This window comes from Vanellus vanellus, assembly GCF_965231255.1.
Source record: "Vanellus vanellus genome assembly, chromosome: 20".
Lineage (NCBI taxonomy): Eukaryota > Metazoa > Chordata > Aves > Charadriiformes > Charadriidae > Vanellus > Vanellus vanellus.
Window position 1 is genome coordinate 3,074,012 of NC_138925.1, and position 18,614 is coordinate 3,092,625.

The 18,614-nt window shown below is 43.2% G+C and overlaps 1 protein-coding gene across 2 annotated transcripts in view; it reads right to left on the reverse strand.

Moving 5' to 3' along the window:
• The window catches only part of CAPZB (capping actin protein of muscle Z-line subunit beta), a 61,765-nt gene extending 51,505 nt beyond the window's left edge, over positions 1-10,260 (reverse strand). For both annotated transcript variants that reach the window (XM_082493704.1, XM_082493703.1), the window contains exon 1: positions 10,166-10,260. In XM_082493704.1, the coding sequence (XP_082349830.1) occupies positions 10,166-10,168 (3 nt within the window). In that variant the 5' untranslated portion in view covers positions 10,169-10,260. The remainder of the gene's footprint in view (positions 1-10,165) is intronic.
• Positions 10,261-18,614: the final 8,354 nt, after the last annotated feature.

An 18,614-nucleotide genomic window follows, 5' to 3' on the forward strand; every position in this document is an offset into this window, starting at 1 on the left:
TCATTCCATGAATTACAAGTGAGAAGGATTAAAGATTAAAATATAAGCAAGAGGTGACGGATCCGAAGATTTTAGCAGAAGCTGCTGTACTCCACTCCCCACAGCTCCCCCATAACCAATATTTACTTACAGAGCAATCGCACAAGTCACATCACAGCTTTTGAGTCAATGAACCCTTCTCAGAGGTATTCTCCTGCAAAAGATTATTTCCTTTATTCTACTCTGCTCTAACTTTTAAAATAATAGAGCACACCATGGAAAAGCAGTACTAGCCCTAGTTAATGACTGAAAACAGCTTGATGGTTTGTCTTCTAAACTCAGGTCTAGGTATTGCATGCACTGACAAACGCACCTGCATGCTTGTCAAAAAATGAGAGGGCCACTCTCAACCTCAGAAGCACTGACCAGCTTTTGTTCTGCACCGGCCCAGAAATGTAATACATGCAAACTTCAGAAAGACAAGTGCTCACGAGGGATCTCTTCTTTAAAGAGTTTCTACGAGAAAGAGTAACTTATATATCTGCTCCAAAGACTCACGCCGGGGAACTAAAATAATCTATGGGAAGGAGAGCAAACGAGGCAGCTAAATTTTCATTGCCACCAGCACGCTGATGACACTGGATACTTCTCACCATTTCAGGCTGACAGCACAACCATGGCAAGTCCTAGACAGACTAAAGGAGTGGCAATGGTCTTCTAGGAGCAACTACCGAAGAGGAGATCTCCTCCTCCATACAAGCTGCATGAGCACCTCAAAGCTTTTGACCAGGGCTTTGCCAAATCCTTGTCTGTTGCTTTACCCTTAGGCAGATGCTTTCAAGCATCCTTTCAATTACACTTTGTGTTTGACTTTACTTCATCATTCTTACCCCAAATGAGTTAAGCATTGTTCACTCTTCATGGGACATTACCCAACATCCTAGCTCAACTCTGGAAACAATTATCAAGTGAATTATAATACACTGAAGGTATTTCCAGCCATTAGTTTCTAAATAAACCAGAGCTGCCTGCATTACTTTATTAAGGAAGCTCAATCTTATGGAACAACTACTTGACAAGCTGTTTTACATCTAAGGAGAAACAAGTAACAACCCCTGATAGTACAGTGGAGGCCATTTGACTGTAATTCACTATTTGAAGTAAGAACTCAGCATCTCCTGGAGTATGTTCTGCAGCCAGTTTGCACCTCTTACAGCTGTTTTTTGACTAGATGCATTTCAGTCCCCCTTAGCACATCTACAAAGGTACACAGCGGAAAAAAAACCCTAACATTTCCTGGCACCTCCTTCCCAGCAAGGATGTATTTTGAGGTGGTAGATACTTGCATCTACTTTCAAAACTAATTAAACATCTATAGTTTTAGTTGATATCAAGTCCAATGCAAGCCTCTGTCACCCGTCCAGTGAACAGAGCCACCACACGCAAACAGAAGAGCAGGATGGACCAGCAAGAAGGCTTTCTGGGAACAGGCTATTCATCTCTACCTTTTGCCACCATCACTAATGATTTCTGCACCAGTGTTTGTCCTCTGGGTAACAGAAACAATGTTTTATTTATTAAACTTGTCATTGAACATGACAATGTAATTTACTGGCTTTCATCTGGTGCCAAGAATTCCTGTGAAGCATAAAGTTTGCAAAAAGTCATTTCCCAATAAATCATGACATCAAGTGAATATGCAATCTATTAGCCCCACATGAAAGAGTAAAATGGGGACGGCAGTCAAAAAACTATATAGAAAAGTTGCACAGATTGCAAAACAGCATTGCTAACTTTTAATAAAAGAGATTAAAGTCACTAAAACCGACAGTAGAGCTGACCATCTATTCCAATGAACATTAAGAGATTTAATTAGGCTAATGTTACTGCACGACAGGGTTTTTTCCCCCGTTTTAAGTCTGGATTTAACATAAAATAGCATTTTCTTTGTCAGATATCTGTACAGACAGGAAATCATTGCTAAACAAAATGAAAAACACCTGTTAGAGCACACCACTGAGATACGAGAACTTGTCCTGATTTCGCAAACACTTCCTAAGGCAGATTGTCACATCTGCCTAAGGGCTTTCACTATCAGAATAGATACTGGCTTGAGCGCATGTATGTGTGTACCCCTAAAAGACAGGCATCCAGACACAGACAGTTTTACCAACAGCGCAACCATTCAGCATTAATTAACGTATCCAGTAACTTCAGGCGCTTCTCGATATTTCCCTGCGACTCAGTTCAACACCATACCCCAATCACTTTCCGTAGGTTCACAAATATGTTGGCATATACCGAGGTGTTGTGCAGGCAAGTAAGTCTTGCTTTCTAAAAACTGTGCAGCTCCGTCCTAACCACCCTTCTTCCCCCATCAGCTCACCCGCACTGACTCACACCAAACAAAGGATCACTGCCCGAGTGAGCAGCTAGTAAATTTTTCGCAGCCCGTTCAACAGGAAATCGTTCACAGGATCCTCTTCCTGACCTCGACAGCCCTTTTTTTTGTAAAAACTCCAGTTACCTCTGCAAGATCCTTTCGTACAGCTCTTCGCTCCGACCCTGCAGATGTATCCGAAATCACAGATCGATACTCTCTCATCCTCCCACTTCATGACTTCATTCTTTCTCTGTAAACCTACTACTAACTGGGTTAGTTCAGTCTTTGAAATAAGCTAATACAGTAGCTGTGTTGGTTCCCGAGTCTGATGACCTCTTTTTTCCAGCCACATTGCCACCTTGATTTCCATTAAAATATTACTGAGGAAGTGCCCAAATCAGTCTCTAGAGAAGGACTGCTTAATTTTCACAGGGGTCAATTTTTTTTTCTTTTTAAATCGAAACCGTAATTACTACAAACGCAACAGCTCTTGAGATTCAACACTGCCGTTTGCCACCCTGAACATCCCCAAACACATTGTTTGTGATGTCTTCTTTTAATCCTGTTTAAGGCTGGATGATCTTTTCAAAACGTTCTTTTATTCTACGTGCTGCTTGAACCAGCCTGGTCACGAAAGTATCAGAAGAGGAACTGCTCAATCCAAATGGAGAAATTTTCTCTTGCAGAAACAGCTAAGTTTGGCATGTTGGTCCTGGCCCAACAGATCCAGGTTCTCCTTCCAGACAACTGCAACCTAGATTTTTTTTTTTCATATGAGAAGTTACATTAAAAACATTTGAGACACGCTGTGTGCAGGGATAACTGCACATTATTATAGCAGCAGGGAGGCACATACTCCATCACCAAGGTGACAACAAACATAGACGTGCTTACTGAAAGCATAACTAGCGCAAACATTCCACATCACCGATCCAGCGCGGCGCTTTACGCCAGCCTGTCTGTAGAGCCCCCATCACCCCAGGTAAGCTGTCGCCCCCCTCACAGCTGCCCAGTTTAATATACAAACTCAGCACTTTCCAGCGTCCTGAAGTCTAGTAGCTGGGGTTGTAAATTCATGAGATAACTCTGGCAAGTAATCGGATGCCTGGCAAGGCCGAGAGGAGAGACAGAGAGGTTATCTAATTAGCCCTCATCCCTGAACGTTCTCCGATTGCCTAAAAGGTCAAAAAAGTAGGTTAATATGCCTTTCGCTCGTGTCTAGCTAGATGCACCTTGCTGGCTACACTGCAAAGCTTGCAAGACAGTTCAGTTTCATCCAAGGGATTCAGTGCTAAGTTTTGAACTCAAAAGCTAATGGTTTTGCATATATATAGGCCATAAGAGTATCACATCTCCACCTAACCAGATATTCATGCTCCCCGGAATTCCTTCCTTTGCTGTAATTCCCAGACTTCCCTATTCTTCCAGTCTTTTTATGCTTTCCTTGCTGTTGCTGAACACGTCTGACCTACCCTCAAGTCAGAACTGCAGACAGACAACGTGTGATCTAACAATGCACTAAGGTTCTGCAAAACTTTTAATACATTTAAGTAATACAGATGGTTTATTCAGGAGCAGCGCTTCACATAATACACACGTGCCAGTTTCAATCCATGTCAGATTTCTCAGTTTAATACAAAGTTAATACTTCTTCCATTGGGCCAGTTTTCACCTTACCGAACTCTGAAATAGCTCTGTCTGTCCTAATGGCTACGTGAAAGCTGTATTTGACCGCCCAGTGAAGAACTGTCAATACTGAGCCAAGATCATGCCTGTTCTTAAGTGTTACATCCAAAACTCTCCGTGATGACCCCTACATTTGCACAGCGACAGGACTCAGTGGATAAATACAGCTATTAAGTGCTGCAGTCAGCATAACGCAGCCAATATTTTACCTCATTCCTCCATTTCATGCCTCTCTCCTCCTTTGAATTAACTCACCAAAAGACCCATCTCTTGTTTCTTGAGCCCGTCTCAGATTGCAAGCGCAGGCTATCAGCCAGTCACCAATCACCTTTGCTAGCAGCAAGCTTTTTTTAAATCCTGATATTTACCAAAGCAAAAATAACTGGGGAAGGCAGGTAACAGGACATCCCTTTCAAACTCAGCAGTTTGTCTAATGGAAAAGATAGAAAGTATCACCTCAAGAAATGCAAACAAAATTCCCTCAGAGAATAAAGAGTATTTTATTTATGATGGCTTTGATTGGTGGCTTAAGGCAACCACTAAGCTTATGTCTTCACTGCAGCCTCAACCCTTTTTGCTTCCGCACAAAATCCTCTTACTTAAGTGCTGTTTTCAGTCTTGTCTAGCTGATGCTGCTAAAATTGTTAGATCCTGGGTTCTGCTTTCACCCAGCCTGGTAACCCTCCCACTTTGCAACAAGGACGTGATTGAAATTCCAAGTCAATGCACCAAGAAAGAACTCGGCTCCACTTTCTGTAACAAAAAGGCGTGGAGGACACCCTCTTCGTACTCAAGGAAACAGCACCAGCAAGGACATGCTCTGCAGCACGGCTGCGAACACTTCGAGTAAGGTCTCACAGGCTTAAACTGAGAGTTGGGACTCCTACGCCAACCCTGCACTGAAAAATAACACAGGCTATGCTGATGAAATATAAACTGGTAAGGTTTCGTTTGCATATAGCAGGAATAAAGGAGGTAATTTATGAGAACGACAGCCAGATAAGTCAAGTGCGTGCAAATAGAGATTCTGCAGTTCTTCAGCCCAACTTGGAAGCAGCAGCACAAAGAGCATGAGCTCAAAGCATGCTACACATTTTCCTTTCAAATCCTACAAGAGGAAGGTAGGGCAGAAGAACAGCACCAGACAATACAGGAAAATTAACCTTACTGGCTGATGCCAAGACTCAGGCCACCGCTCCAGGAAACAAAGCACAAGACATTATCTAATGCAACTAAAGTAATTCTAAACAGAAGCCTATTTTGGGTACAAATAAGAGATAGATCCTGATCTCAATCCCTCACTCAAAACTTCATTGTATCTAAAAACCCAGAAAAAGGACAGGATTGCCACTGCATTTGGCATTACCCAGAGAGCACCTATGCTGGAAAATCACATTTTAATTAGGAAACAAGCAAAGCAGCTTCTTCAAGTACACTGCATTTTCTTCCCATAACCAATCCTCTCAGCTCAACTGACAGGGAATTGTCCTTTCAACTGGCTCAACCAGCATTTACCCTCCTGCCCCACGAAGGAAATTTCAAAAGCAAATCTCTCACCTACCACCCATTCAAGAGCTCATACTTCCCAAGACAACCCATTTGGAAGCATCCCACCCCATCCTGCTTTAGGACATAAGACCTTTTTGGCCACTTGATCAGGTCCAGGTGACAAGAACCCCATATGATTCAGCTCAAGTAAGCCACAATAGCTCAATGCAAACGCATTGCAAGTTTTGGTTACCGTTCTTAGGCATCCATTCATAGTATTTGATCAATTCTCACATTAATATCAACATGAACACCTCATTCAGACTGTTAAGTACTTAAGAAGGCATTAAACAAAAGTTGAAGAAAAAAATCAGTTTATACTCCAGCTTAAAGTGGCCACACACTTTCATTGCACCGGCCTGAATTCTTCATCTTCATGTTCAAGTTAGAGAAGCTCTCATTAACACAACCTACCAGCAAAGAAACTCTGAGCTAGAGCCCGCCTAGAGAGAGTAGGAAGCTTGGGAAAGGTTTATGTTGTTCAGATGTATTAACTGCTCCTTCACACCACACAGGTTTCATCCATAAAGGAAATTCAAATTTAAAGTCCCCTGGTTTCCAATTTTTTTTTTTTCTTTCTTCAATGCTTCTTCCTGAAAATAGCAAAGGATTAGGAAGAATTGAAGCATACATATGCTTTGGATCTTGTCTATTGAAGGGGGGAGAGATGAAGGTTTGGTTGAAGCTTTCAAAACTCTTCAGGACTCCTAGCATAAATCAATGGGAAAGTGGGAAATTATAATGTACACTGGCTGAATAAGAATATGAATAAAAACAGAAAATCAACAGGATTTTGAGCATCTTGTACTTCTGCAGTCACATCCTTTGTCTGAAATAAAAATATCCCTAAACATCACATTGTATTAACGTGGCGTAAAAAACAGGTCTTAGCATAGACCTAAACCCAGCTTACGCTGCCTGTACAGGCACCTTTCAGAATTTCACGCTTCTCCAGTAAAATTGCTTTCTCTTCAGCAGACGTTGAAACATACTCAGTTTTATTTCAACTTGAGGTGGCACTACTACACTGTGTACCAGCTCAAGGGGACAAAACCCAACAAACAAAACACTGCTCTACAAGTTTACTTAGAGTAAGGAGCTAGTTGGACTTGACCAAATAGCCCTCCAAAGGGCAGGCAGGAGAATAAGCACCGGCACCTGCACTCCCCATCCAAGTTTTCAGAAGAATCTGCCAACCCAAAGCCAACCCGGATGAGCGTGCAGCACTGAGAAGCGCTGCATAGTCATGAGTAACCCCCGAGTTAATCGGCTATCCTTCACACATGGAAGTCAACTGCCAGAAAGCAGAGCTGACAACTGTAGAACTAGAAATTGAGTAGGGCAGCAATATTTCTTTCCCAAAGAGAGTCATTTCTCTACTCAACTACAGTAATAAGGCCCAAAAATAGTAATTCAAAAGAGTTGAACTTCACTTTCATTTTGTTTTACTCCCAGATGTCAACCAGTAAGATATCAGCATATATATTTACCATATGAGGAAATCCTATTTGAACAACTTCAGCTTGAGAATATTTTTCCTTCGCTAATAAACCACAAGATTAAGCATCACTGCAATGGCAGTATTCCCTATCCCGACGATATCCTCAAACTTGATTATTTTGGGAATTTGCCTTTTAAGATAACATTTAGCTAAGCTCACATACTTGGCTAATAAAACACAGACTCCACAAAACAGCTTAAGTCAGTGTTTCTCAGAAGGCACAAGGTGCAAAGGACTTGCTGTGGACACTGAAAACCAACCCTGAGCTCTCACGCTACATGGCAGGGTTTCAAAAGCGACACCATCAGTTTAGATGAGAGATGGGGCCGGTATTCAAGCAGCTGGAAAAATGCTACCTTTTGTTGTTCCGTTTCACAAATTATTTTATATGGTTTTGGTAGCAGTTGCACAAACTCAAGTTATTTATCAAGCGGCAACATGTTTGCCCAAGACAAACAGCCCCTACCTTGAAAATATTAGTTACTCTGAAAAGCACAGGAGGTTTATGTATTGAGTGTCAGTGTCACATCACGCATCCTTGGCTGTGCTTCAGCGCTTTTTAGCTGCCTTACAAACTCTAAACGGGTGATGTGCAGCCAGCACTACACTAGACAGTTTGAATTTATGGTTGATTAAATTATAAATTTTGCTCAAATTGTCTGCCTTTTCCTGAAGAGTTGCATAGCAGAAGAAATACTTGCTAGCACGATCAGGACAGTTTACATAACCTGCAAAGGAAGATTTTTATTTTTACGAAGAGTAGCTGGATCCATTCATAACCCTCAATTCCAGAAATCTCAGCAGATTCACTCTCCCAAGTCCTGCTTTGCCCTGAACAGTGCATTCAGTTTTATTTTTAGCACAAGAGACAGCATCCATCCAGGCAGTTTTCAAGCTTCTTGTGTTGCCCTGCCCTGTTTCACCGAGCACCTGACTGAAATGCAGACACAATTCTGAATTCTCACTTAAACTCACCAGGAACAATTCAGACCTGAGGTGTTGTAGAGGAGACAAAGGTTCCCATCTCTCTGCTCTACACAGATATTGGTAACCCCGTGGTACCAAGAAAGTGTTTGACCTAATATCCTGTACCATATCAGCTTCTCCCAGCTGCTGTGAAACTCACTGTCGCCTTCAATGAAAAGGCCATTTCAGCATTTCGATGCTCCAGTTTAGTATTGTGTTTTCATACCCACTAAAATGAAAGATCCTGGAAGTACTCTAAACGCTGGATTGGGACCTAAGCTGAAACCGGATGCTGCAACTGCACTATCTGCATAACATTAAGATAACTATAAGAGCCAGTCAAGTTTTAAAACATCACCACAGATCATTTGTTATCTGCAAACAAGATCAGTGATTTGGCCTGCACGCTCCTACTGGACTTCGCTAAACCACACTTAAGTTGCCACATTCTTTGAGTGAGTCTTCAGGTGCGTACACAGAGATTGAGATAAACAAATAATAGAGTGGCTGCCACAGGTTCATCCCTGAAGTCCACTCAACATCAGAAACTAGCACATACTGTTGGAAGTCCTGACCAAATCCCTCCTACACCCAGTGGTCTCCATGACTAAACATGAAAAATGAGAATACAGCATAAACTTTTAACACTAAGGAAATTTCTAAAGGATTTGTGTTCTACCTCCTCCAAAAGAGTGCTACAGTAACATTTAAACCCTGACTGGATTTGTCTGATAGCATGCTTTCATATCCCCTTAAAAGACGACTTCAGTATCCTAAATAGTGAATACTGAAATAAGATGCTCCATCCTGTCAGCCCCCACACTCACAAGTCAGGTACAGCATCTCGTTTGTTCAAATAAGAACACTGAACCTTGACTTCATGCATTCTTCGCATTTCACCACAAACTAAAGATCTTTATCCTGCATAATACAGGTGGCAGGATCACCATGATCTTCAGCTTGGAAGAAAAAAACCCCAAACCATAAGGTATTGCCTCTGAAATTGTTATGGTTGAAGGCAAGAAGTAAAGGATTATACTTGCTTGCTTAACCAGCCTTTATATTGCTACATAGCCAGGCACTGGATTTTTGAAACCTAAATACATTTGAACATTCTTAAATTGTTATGTTGGAAAACCTGAATCACAAATGTCCAAACAGTTCAGAGTATCTCATTGATTCCATCCACGGGAGTTATATTGCCTTAGCCAGGCTCTCCAAAAACAGACATCAATCCTTATTGTTCAATTTGTTTAGAGCTGATAAAATCTGCCCCCTTTACACAAGGTGCCAAAATGAAATGGAAAGGTTTTATGACCTGGGCTAATCCATTCAGCAAACACGCAGCAAAATGGAGATTATTTTACAGGACTGAAGAAGCTAGAGGTTCTCCTCTGAAAAATGGAAAGTTGTCATCCCTGCAGAAGAGCAGCACCCACTACTGCAACATTACCTGCTCTGACTGCACTCCCTTTTCCTGTATTTTGCAGATTCCATTAGACCTTAGAACACCTTATGAGCACATTCAGATTCCAGAGGAAACGCCAGAACATGAGTGATAATTGGGGGTTTACGAACAGCAGCGATAGCAGATGGGGTCCCCATTGCTCTTAAACGCCGCTGCTGCATTTGCTCGCTCCGTGTACAACTACATCAAGCGGTAACATTCGCCGTGCAAAGCGGAAGCATTCCCTCTGTAAACACCACCCCAGGTACCAGGCCCAGAAACCGGGAAGTAACCGGACAGCAGAGCAGCCGGCCGGGCCTGAACGCCCCGCCGCCCGCCCCCGGGCCCTGTAGAGCCCCCCGCCGCCGCCCGCCCCCCAACGCCAGGCCAGGCCAGCCTTCCCTCTCCCCTGGCAGCACCGCCTCGGGGCCTCCCTTACCGCCGCCCCGGGGAGGCCGGGCGAGGCCCACCCGCTCCTCCACCCCCCTCTGGAGTGACCCGGGGGGACGGAGCGGGGGGGGGGGGGCGGGGGCGCGGTGAAGAAGCCACCGGGGCGCGGCACCGGGGGGATGGGAGGGGGCAACACCGCCGGGAGGAAGGGGAGCGCGGGAAGGGGGAGCTGACAGCGGCGAGTTGCCGCCCCGGTCGCCCTTACCATGGCGGCTCGGCGGGGCTGCGCTGGGCGGTAGCAACGGCGGCGCCTCCCGGTCCCGTCCGGTCTCCCTCCGAGGCAGGCCGCGGCCCTTCCACTTCCGCCGTTGCCTAGGAGTGAACATCCGGGTCAGCACCGCGCCGCCCCGCCCCTTCGCCGCCGCCCCGCCAATCAGCGCGCGGCTCGCCGGCCATCGCCAAGTATGGAGCGCCGCGCGCGAACGGGGGCGGGGAGGGGGCAGGAGGGCGGGGCGAGAAGAACAGTTCGCTCCGCCTCGGGGGGCGGGGCCCGGAGGGGGCGGGGCCTGCGGGAGGGCGCGCCGGCCGGTAGTCGGACCGGGCCACGCCGCGGAGCGGCACTTCCCTCTTCTAAACACCTTTAAACGCTTAAATGGGCCTCAGGGTTAAAGGAAAACCAGCAGATAGCATGGAAGACGTCAGCCCGAACAGGGAGTGTTTTGGCAACGTCATCAGCGCTGAAAACTGGACTTTACTGAGGTAACTAATGGAGCATCGTTATTGGTGCTGCCTGTAAGCGACGCTCTGAAGCGACAAGGAAAAATAATCAGCCTCTTGCTGCTTAAGGCCAGGGTTAATTAATTTGAAAAGCAAGTGTTCAGCCTTCTCTGGAAGCTTAGCCTTTGATTCGGTGAAGCGTGTAGGTACCTGCTGGAAGCTAAGCAGATGCTTACACGTTTTGATGACTGCAGGGCTCAGGCAGCTGCCGTACCCATCTCCAAACGCAAGACAGAAATCAGCAAATCGGGATGTACGCACAAATATAACATTTCTGCCTTTTTCAGGCTGTCCCAGAAGGAAACCACCTTTCTTTCCCCCTAATGTACTAACTCACTTTTCAGTGATCTGGGGTAAAACTGATCCCAATTCCAGACTCTAGACCTGTGCATTCTCAGAGGGACCTGGGTATGTAAGAGCTGCAGCATTCCCAGTTACCCCAGGAGAGCATCCCATTCATTATGTGACAGCGCTCTCCTCTGCAGCTCCTTTGGAACAATTCTTTGGCCCGTGTTTTACCCCACTTTTGGTGCCAGGGTCCCGTGAACCCTCCATGGGCACTCCCGCACTTGCAGACTTGGCCCTCCTGAGCCACAAGCCCTTCTGTTATTCCATTTACTTTCTGCAGTTTGCTGTAGGAACTGGAAACGCTGACAAGGGGAGTCGCACACCGCAACCAAGGCCAAGCTCAGACTTCTCACTCGGATGTGACCACAAATAGTTGAGGCTCAACTCGGAACGTTCCTCGCTCTCGTGTACCAAACAGGACCTGCTAAGAGATAACAGCCCTGACTGCTTGTTTAACTTAACGGGGCAAACCAGCCGTTGCTTTCAGTTTGAGAAGAGCAATCTGGATTTCCAGAGAAGTGAACTGCTCACACATGCAGCCAGTTACAGTAGGTAGCACCAAGGCCTAACTGTGGACCATGAATTTGCATGACAAACGACCACATGCAGAGGTAACAACTATCACTACTTGCACTAATGAGAAAAGCAAAGCTATCTTGTGCGTTGATGACTTCTGACAATCTGCTGTCACCCATTTTGCTAAGTTAGCCTTTACCCGCTTTTTTCCATTCCCCTGTTGCCATTTTTAAACCTTTGGTGTTTTCAGCACAGGAACAAAATGAAGCCAGGAAGCAAAGGACAGAAAACAGTGGAGCAATCTCAAGAACAACAGGAGCTATGTTCCCTCACAGAAAAACAAAAAACGCATAAAAGTCCGTCAATAACCCACTACCAAATAAACCCTAAGATGGGAAATAATCTTGCCACATCTAGTGGAGCGGCCACGTGACCTCAGAAGGCATTTCCTCCTCTGGAGTCTCCGAATCCAACTCTTTCCCAATACCACTCAGCCTAACCTCCTTACACCCGGTGCGTAAGATGCAGCAATCCGAAGTGGCTTCGATTTTGCAATACCCAGATCCTTATGTTCCCTCAGAGGTGCCTACCAGCAGTAATTAAGAAAAGCGAGCCTGTTAATTACACAGGGCTAATTATTCATTCATTTTACAGGGATCCACACATCTAAGGTGCGTGTTTTCCTTGAGGCAGGGTCTGGGAGGACAGAATAGATAAAAAATTGAAAATGCATGTTCTGAACTCCATTATTTTTGTCACAAAACCCACGCAAAGCATTCAATGACTATTCTATAGCCATGGACAGCAACTGTTTCTAGCAGCTTGCTGAAGAAGCAGAGCGAAAGCAGAATTATGCAGCCCAGTATATTTTAAACAATTTGAGATCCAAATGAATGTTGAGGCCAAGAGGATGTTTTTCTTAGTGGAAGAAATACAAGCATCCTGGATTTTGTTTTCCTGCTAATAGGTATAAAGAAGAATAAACAGCTGCTTTTTGTTTTCCCAAAAATATTTGCATTAAGATCATCTGCAGATTCCTTTTGAAATTGATGTAACATCTTTTTAAATGAGGACCAGCTGCTTGCTTTGCTTGTTTATAGCAGGACATGCTTAAGGGATTTTTTTTCTTGTTTATTTATTAAAAAGTAGGCCCAGACTCTCGCTGGTAGGCTGCAATTTGCAGTGTGGAGTGGATCTCAGCAGGCACAAGGCTCCGCGTGTGTAATTACAGTTGTAGCCATCCTGCCTTCTGTTGCGATTCGTGGAGGGGTTGACACCAGACACAGCTAATTCAGGGACATTTGATAAATCTGAGCACTGTGAGGTAGCATTACCTGCGCATTTTGCACATCTCCTGGCATGGAATCGCCCACCTAAACAGAAAAGAGCGCTCAAAAGGCTTCGTGTTAGGATTACGCATCTCTAAAATGAGGGTCTATAAACAAAGGAAGCAAACAGTGATGTCAGTTGATGGCTTAACAGCCCTACAACATCAGATTCATGTGCAATTAATAACACGGCTTTTGATCTTGCAATCAGCAACTATAAAATACATGTGCTTTTCCTGTACATTTGATTATATTCAAGGAAGCCAAAGGATAAATACGTATTAGCATTACAAAGTACTTTTCACATTTAGCCAGAACTTCATAAAGCATTTGCGGTCCAACATGATGTGTTTTTTATTTAATTCTCCCGCATGCATGGCGAAATGCTATTTATTTTGTTTATTCCAGTGTTTAGCCAGGACCAAGGGTGACTGTGAGAACACGCTTAGAAACAAGATCATAGAAGAAACTTTCGTGCTTCACTGAATTCTACTAAAGAAAAAGATATCTTGAGCTTTTTTAGGTCAGAATGCCCATTTTCTTTCATGTCAAGCTTGTGGCACTTGAAAGATATGTAAACTTTTATTAGGGGTTCTCATAAATTGAATTTACTGCTGCAAGCGTCTTCCAGCAATGGTAAAGTTTAGCTTGCTGGGTTTTATTAGTCAGAGTCAGTAAACCAGCAGCATCACTTGATTTGAGGCAGAAAACCGAGCGTTTCTTGGAAACTAATATAGGAAAAAGGTACCTACAACACTACCCGACGTCTTGGAATTCTGTATTCAAGCCACAGATAGTTCTCACTATGGAGATCTTTGTACACACTGTCAAAATAGCACACAAACAATAAAATAAGTCTCCCTCCCATTCCAATTTCAAAGCAACTTTGCTGAGGATACTCTTGGAATATAAAGGTTTTAAAAGTTTCCCCATTCACTGCAGGAACTGATGAGTAAATCAAAATACCATGTTTAATGAAAAACAACGTATTGCCCATTTAGTGTGAGGTCTGAGGCATCGCCCCCCTCGCCCCCCAAATGCTAAAACCAGACTTTTTTCCACTTCATCAGCACCCAAGCCAATCTGGTCATTTAGGTAATGTAAAATACAATAACATGTCCATATACTGGCCAAAAATGAGCCATTCTACTACCAGTGCACCACTGTCACAGTAACAGCAGAGAAACAAAAGGTTAAACATCACTGAAGCACACATATCACTAGAGGCATGAGGTTTTTCTGGCTTTGACCATTTTCTTACAATTGTTTTGCCTAAATAGGTGAGACCACGTCATGTCCCACATCCCTCTTTCACAGACAGAGCAAACTTAGCCTCTCGTCTGAAGCCAATATCCACAGAGAGGACGTTTAGCAGAGAGTCATGTTAAAAATTCACATCTCTGCAATCTGGGTCCATATCTTAGACATACAAGATTTATTTTTTTTTTTCCACATTTTTTTTTCCCCACAATTGCTCTATTTCAGTCCAAAAGCACCTGCCCACATTTAGAGAACACTGTGTCTGGACATGCCTTGGAGTTGTTTGCAGCCACGCTGTTTTCACAGGTCCCACAGATTTCAATCCAGCTGTATTCCCCCAAATGTTTAATACAGGATTGACAAATGTGACCAAGACATATCTAAAATCCCACCTTGACCAAGACATATCTAAAATCCCACCTGAAAAAAAACAGCAATGCTTGTTCGGAACAGGACTATGAGGCATTTTTTTTAAATATCAGTCTGGATTAGCGGACTGCAGGATGACTGGGATCGCTAGTTTTCCAGCACGTTCCACTTGGTTGCATATCCTAGGATGCTGTTTATTTCTGTGCTTGTGACTGCTCTTTTAACTTTATGTTTTCAGCACAGGAAGCTTGATAGACAGGAGCTTTCAGAAATTTCTTTAGCCCGAGCAAAGAGAGTATTGAGAACATTCTTGTCAAACTCAGTCATTAACTGTAGTAATAATGTCTGCAGCATGTCATTAAAAAAGAATCAAGGAGAAGCTGATTAAATGCACCAGAAAGAAACAAAACTTTCCATTCCCTTACTTTTTCCTTGACACGTTGCACTTTATTTGAAGCTTGCTAATATACCAGCCAAAAGAATTGTAAGGGCCTGGATTCTTTCTTAATACAATAGTCACGGTTCACTAGTTAGAATCTGTATAGAATTAGCCAGTGACATGGACGAATGGAAAAACATACTGAAAGGGCTGAAAAATAGCACTCTTTCACAGGCTTATTAATTAGAAAAACTATCAATACAGTGCATGAGTTCTTTTCCTATTTCTACTACTAAACTAAAAAATGATCACAAAATAGTACACATCAAATAAAGACAAGAAATGTCATAGCGGTGCTTATGCCTGTAACCTAAGAGTTAGCAAAAACTCTGATCAGTCTTTCCATGCAAGTGCTTTCCTCCAGAGATTTTTGGGGCAAACTTCATATTCACGGCAAAAGCAGCTAAAAGCAGAATTAGCACAACGAGCTGTGACACATCTTGTTCCATTTTTCAAAGTTCCACTTCAATCAGCCGTACCTGACAACTGTAACCAGCAGTACCACACTACTGAATATAACATTACATCAGCTTTGCAAAACTGGCGTGAAAAGACATTAGCACAGACACAAAATGGACTTGCTTATTAACGTGAATGTGATCACCATGAAAAGACTGAATGATATTTCACTCTGCATCACAAGCTGTCTCTCCTAATGTGAGTCTACCTCGGCCTTTAGACTATTGTTCATCCCCACAGTATCCGACTGCCTTCCACATAAAATCAATAAGAATAGCAAAGTAGACTTAATGGAGTCTCTGGCACTTTTCCCATTTTAGGGCAAAGTCCTGCTGAGGAGGGGTTTCTTTTTCCTCAGACTTCGGACTTAGACTTTTTTTGTTGTTGGTTGGATAGCAAGAAGGCTTTCAAGGAGAAAAATAAGCATCAGTATCTGCTGTTGAATGCAGCTTGTATCTGCAAGGAAAAAAAAAACGAACAAACTGGAGTGGAGACCGAGAGTTGAAGTTTCCTGCCCAGGTCTGATTCTCTCTGTAACGTGAAAGCAGCATTCTGGAACTACAAACAGTGAAATGGGGGCCCACTACCAAGGTTGTGTCAACCATTTCAAGCAGAAAACTCCTACACTGCTGTCTTCCTATGCAGATCACTGCTACTCTTGGCAGAAAAAAAAATAATAAATGTGTGTGGGGGAGGCAATTCATGTTCTTTAAAACGATGGGAGAACTTACATGTGTATTCTTTGGAAAAGAGGAGATATTAGTACCCAGTGGGGAACTGACGGGAGAGATACTATAGGATTCTTTGAAAAAACACGGTAGGACGCGATACAGTCACCCTGGGGAAGGATCAAGATTTAAAAGAAACTTGCATGGAAGTTTTAAAACAAAAACTATTAGGGTGAGGGTGAACCATCCTATACTACACTATGTAACAGATAGGGCTAACAGTTAGAAGAAAAAGTCTGTTGTGATGAAAAGGGCCTTTGAATTCCAGCTGGTGCAGCCCCAGACCAGGTGCATGCATGGACGTGCCCTCTGCAAGCCCTCCACGTGGCTTCTTTCACTAAGCACCATAGAAATAGCATTTTTGAAGACTAGTACTGGTACTTATTCTTCTTAGATTCACAATTCTACTTGTTTCTTTGGTGGCCTTCTGTTGAAAAACTAACCAGCAGTGTATTTAAAAGAATGCCTAACTTTTAGTCCGTGAGTAGTCTTACAAATTTAATACACAATTCAAGTTAGGTATATAGTTAAGGAAACTGGTGATACAAGGTATGAACCTACTAAAAGTTGACTTCCATCAGAGGAAGGCAGGGATTTTTGAAGCTTTCTGGCTTCATTTCAGCCTCCTCTATTTTTTTCAGATATTTATTTACTGGAAAGAAAGGAGAAGAGAGTGTGAGGGGAGAAGGGAGGGAAGGAACCCTAGGACGGCAAAAAAGGTTTTTCAAAACCGCATGTTCTAAGACATCACCTTGGAGTCATACAATAATAAATACTCAATATTACACAGAGAGGGTCTAATTGCCAAGTAACTATAGCAATGGAGAGAAAAGTCTGTCTTTGGACACATTCCCTCCTGCCTTCATTTTTCCCTGGGGTGGGGAAGGGGTACAGAGAATGTGCTCTAGATCCTTAATGGATAACATTTTCCAGAGCCCCCTCTGATCACTCAGTGACTCCAGGATTTAAAAGCAGCAGGCTGATTTCTCAGAAGGAAGCTGGATGTTCAAAACAATTACACTGAACTATTCCATCTCCTTAGCAAAGGTTTAATCCACCAGGTTCCTGATGCAAGGCTGTCAAAATACATTCAGACCCATTACACAGCGACGCGACCCTTTATGAAGCGCCTTACAGTCCAACAGCTCACCACCACTTCCTTCACCCCCGAAGAAACGCCGCTTTCCAACAAGCTTAACAGTCTGAAAATGAGTAAGTGTGAAGTGAGACTACACATTGGCCTGCGCTGGGTATTTGTTTTTGCCAGAGAAGACCACATTTCTGGATTGATTTTAAACACCGATTTCTGGAATTTAATTTTGGGGAAAAAAATTAAAGAATTATCCAGAGGCTTCAAGTATCTTTTGCCTCCTGATACTTTCCAGAGCTGTTTGGAAATGGGAGGGTGGAGCTGGCACACTGGGACGTACCACTGGGTGAGTAGTTTCAGAAAACACTTCTTTATCCAGCCAGGGACAAAACCTGCTTGATCCTGTTGGTATTTTTATAATTAACTTGATGCATGGTTCTATTTGTGATACTGACTATGCAGCAGTGCAAACTGATTTGAGTAAATTGCAGGGGGTGGAGGAGAAAAGGAGGTTCCCTTTACAGAAGGACCACCTTTCTCCAGGGAAACCTCCTGAACTTGCAAGGGCTTAGGTTAACCATATGCCTTCCAAGAAAGTTCTTAAAAAAGCCATTTGGATATTTTAACTAAATCAAAATAATAGGCAATTGTGATTGTTTAGTGATATGTGAAGGAGTTGAACTAACCCAAATATAGGAAAAATTTTCCATCATTGCGCTAGATTAAAACCAGTTATACTTTTAAGGCAAATGAAAGACCACACACAATGATAACTTCAGAATTTTTTGGCAACTTCAGCGAGTTTTGATTTCTATTTATTGCTTTAGTCTTTGACTTGTTAAAGAACTTTAAGTTTTATAAAGCAGTACAGCCTCCTCCTCTCCAACTTGATAAACTGTCAGAGCTTGAAGAAATCAAAGCAAGTAATCACAGCTAAAAATTGCCTTACCAAGTGTGAATGGGGACATTATTACTTGAAAAACACTCTGTATTTTTTCACAAGGCTTCTGGAGAATCACTTCCAGAAAGCCTACACAACATTTGTAATATAAAGTTCAGTACAGTAAGTTTGAAACTCTTCACACTTACGTTCCTGGTTCCACAAGGCTGCAGCGCACTTCAGGATGTGCCAAAGACCTACAAATCACTGACAACCCTTCCCAGACCTTTTTACTCTAATATTAGCATCCAATTGTACAGAATACACTCCTGGACACTGATAGTCTCTTTCTGATATTATTCAGCTCTTCTTCCCAACTAAGCAAGAAGGTGTGGGGCCTAGGTTGCTCTTAAGTAAAAGAGGCAATCCCTGGGACATTGATAGAGATTGGCAACAGCTGTTTTTTTCACACACCTGTACCTCATTTCAGGCCCTGAAGAGATGTTGAGGACAGCCAGCA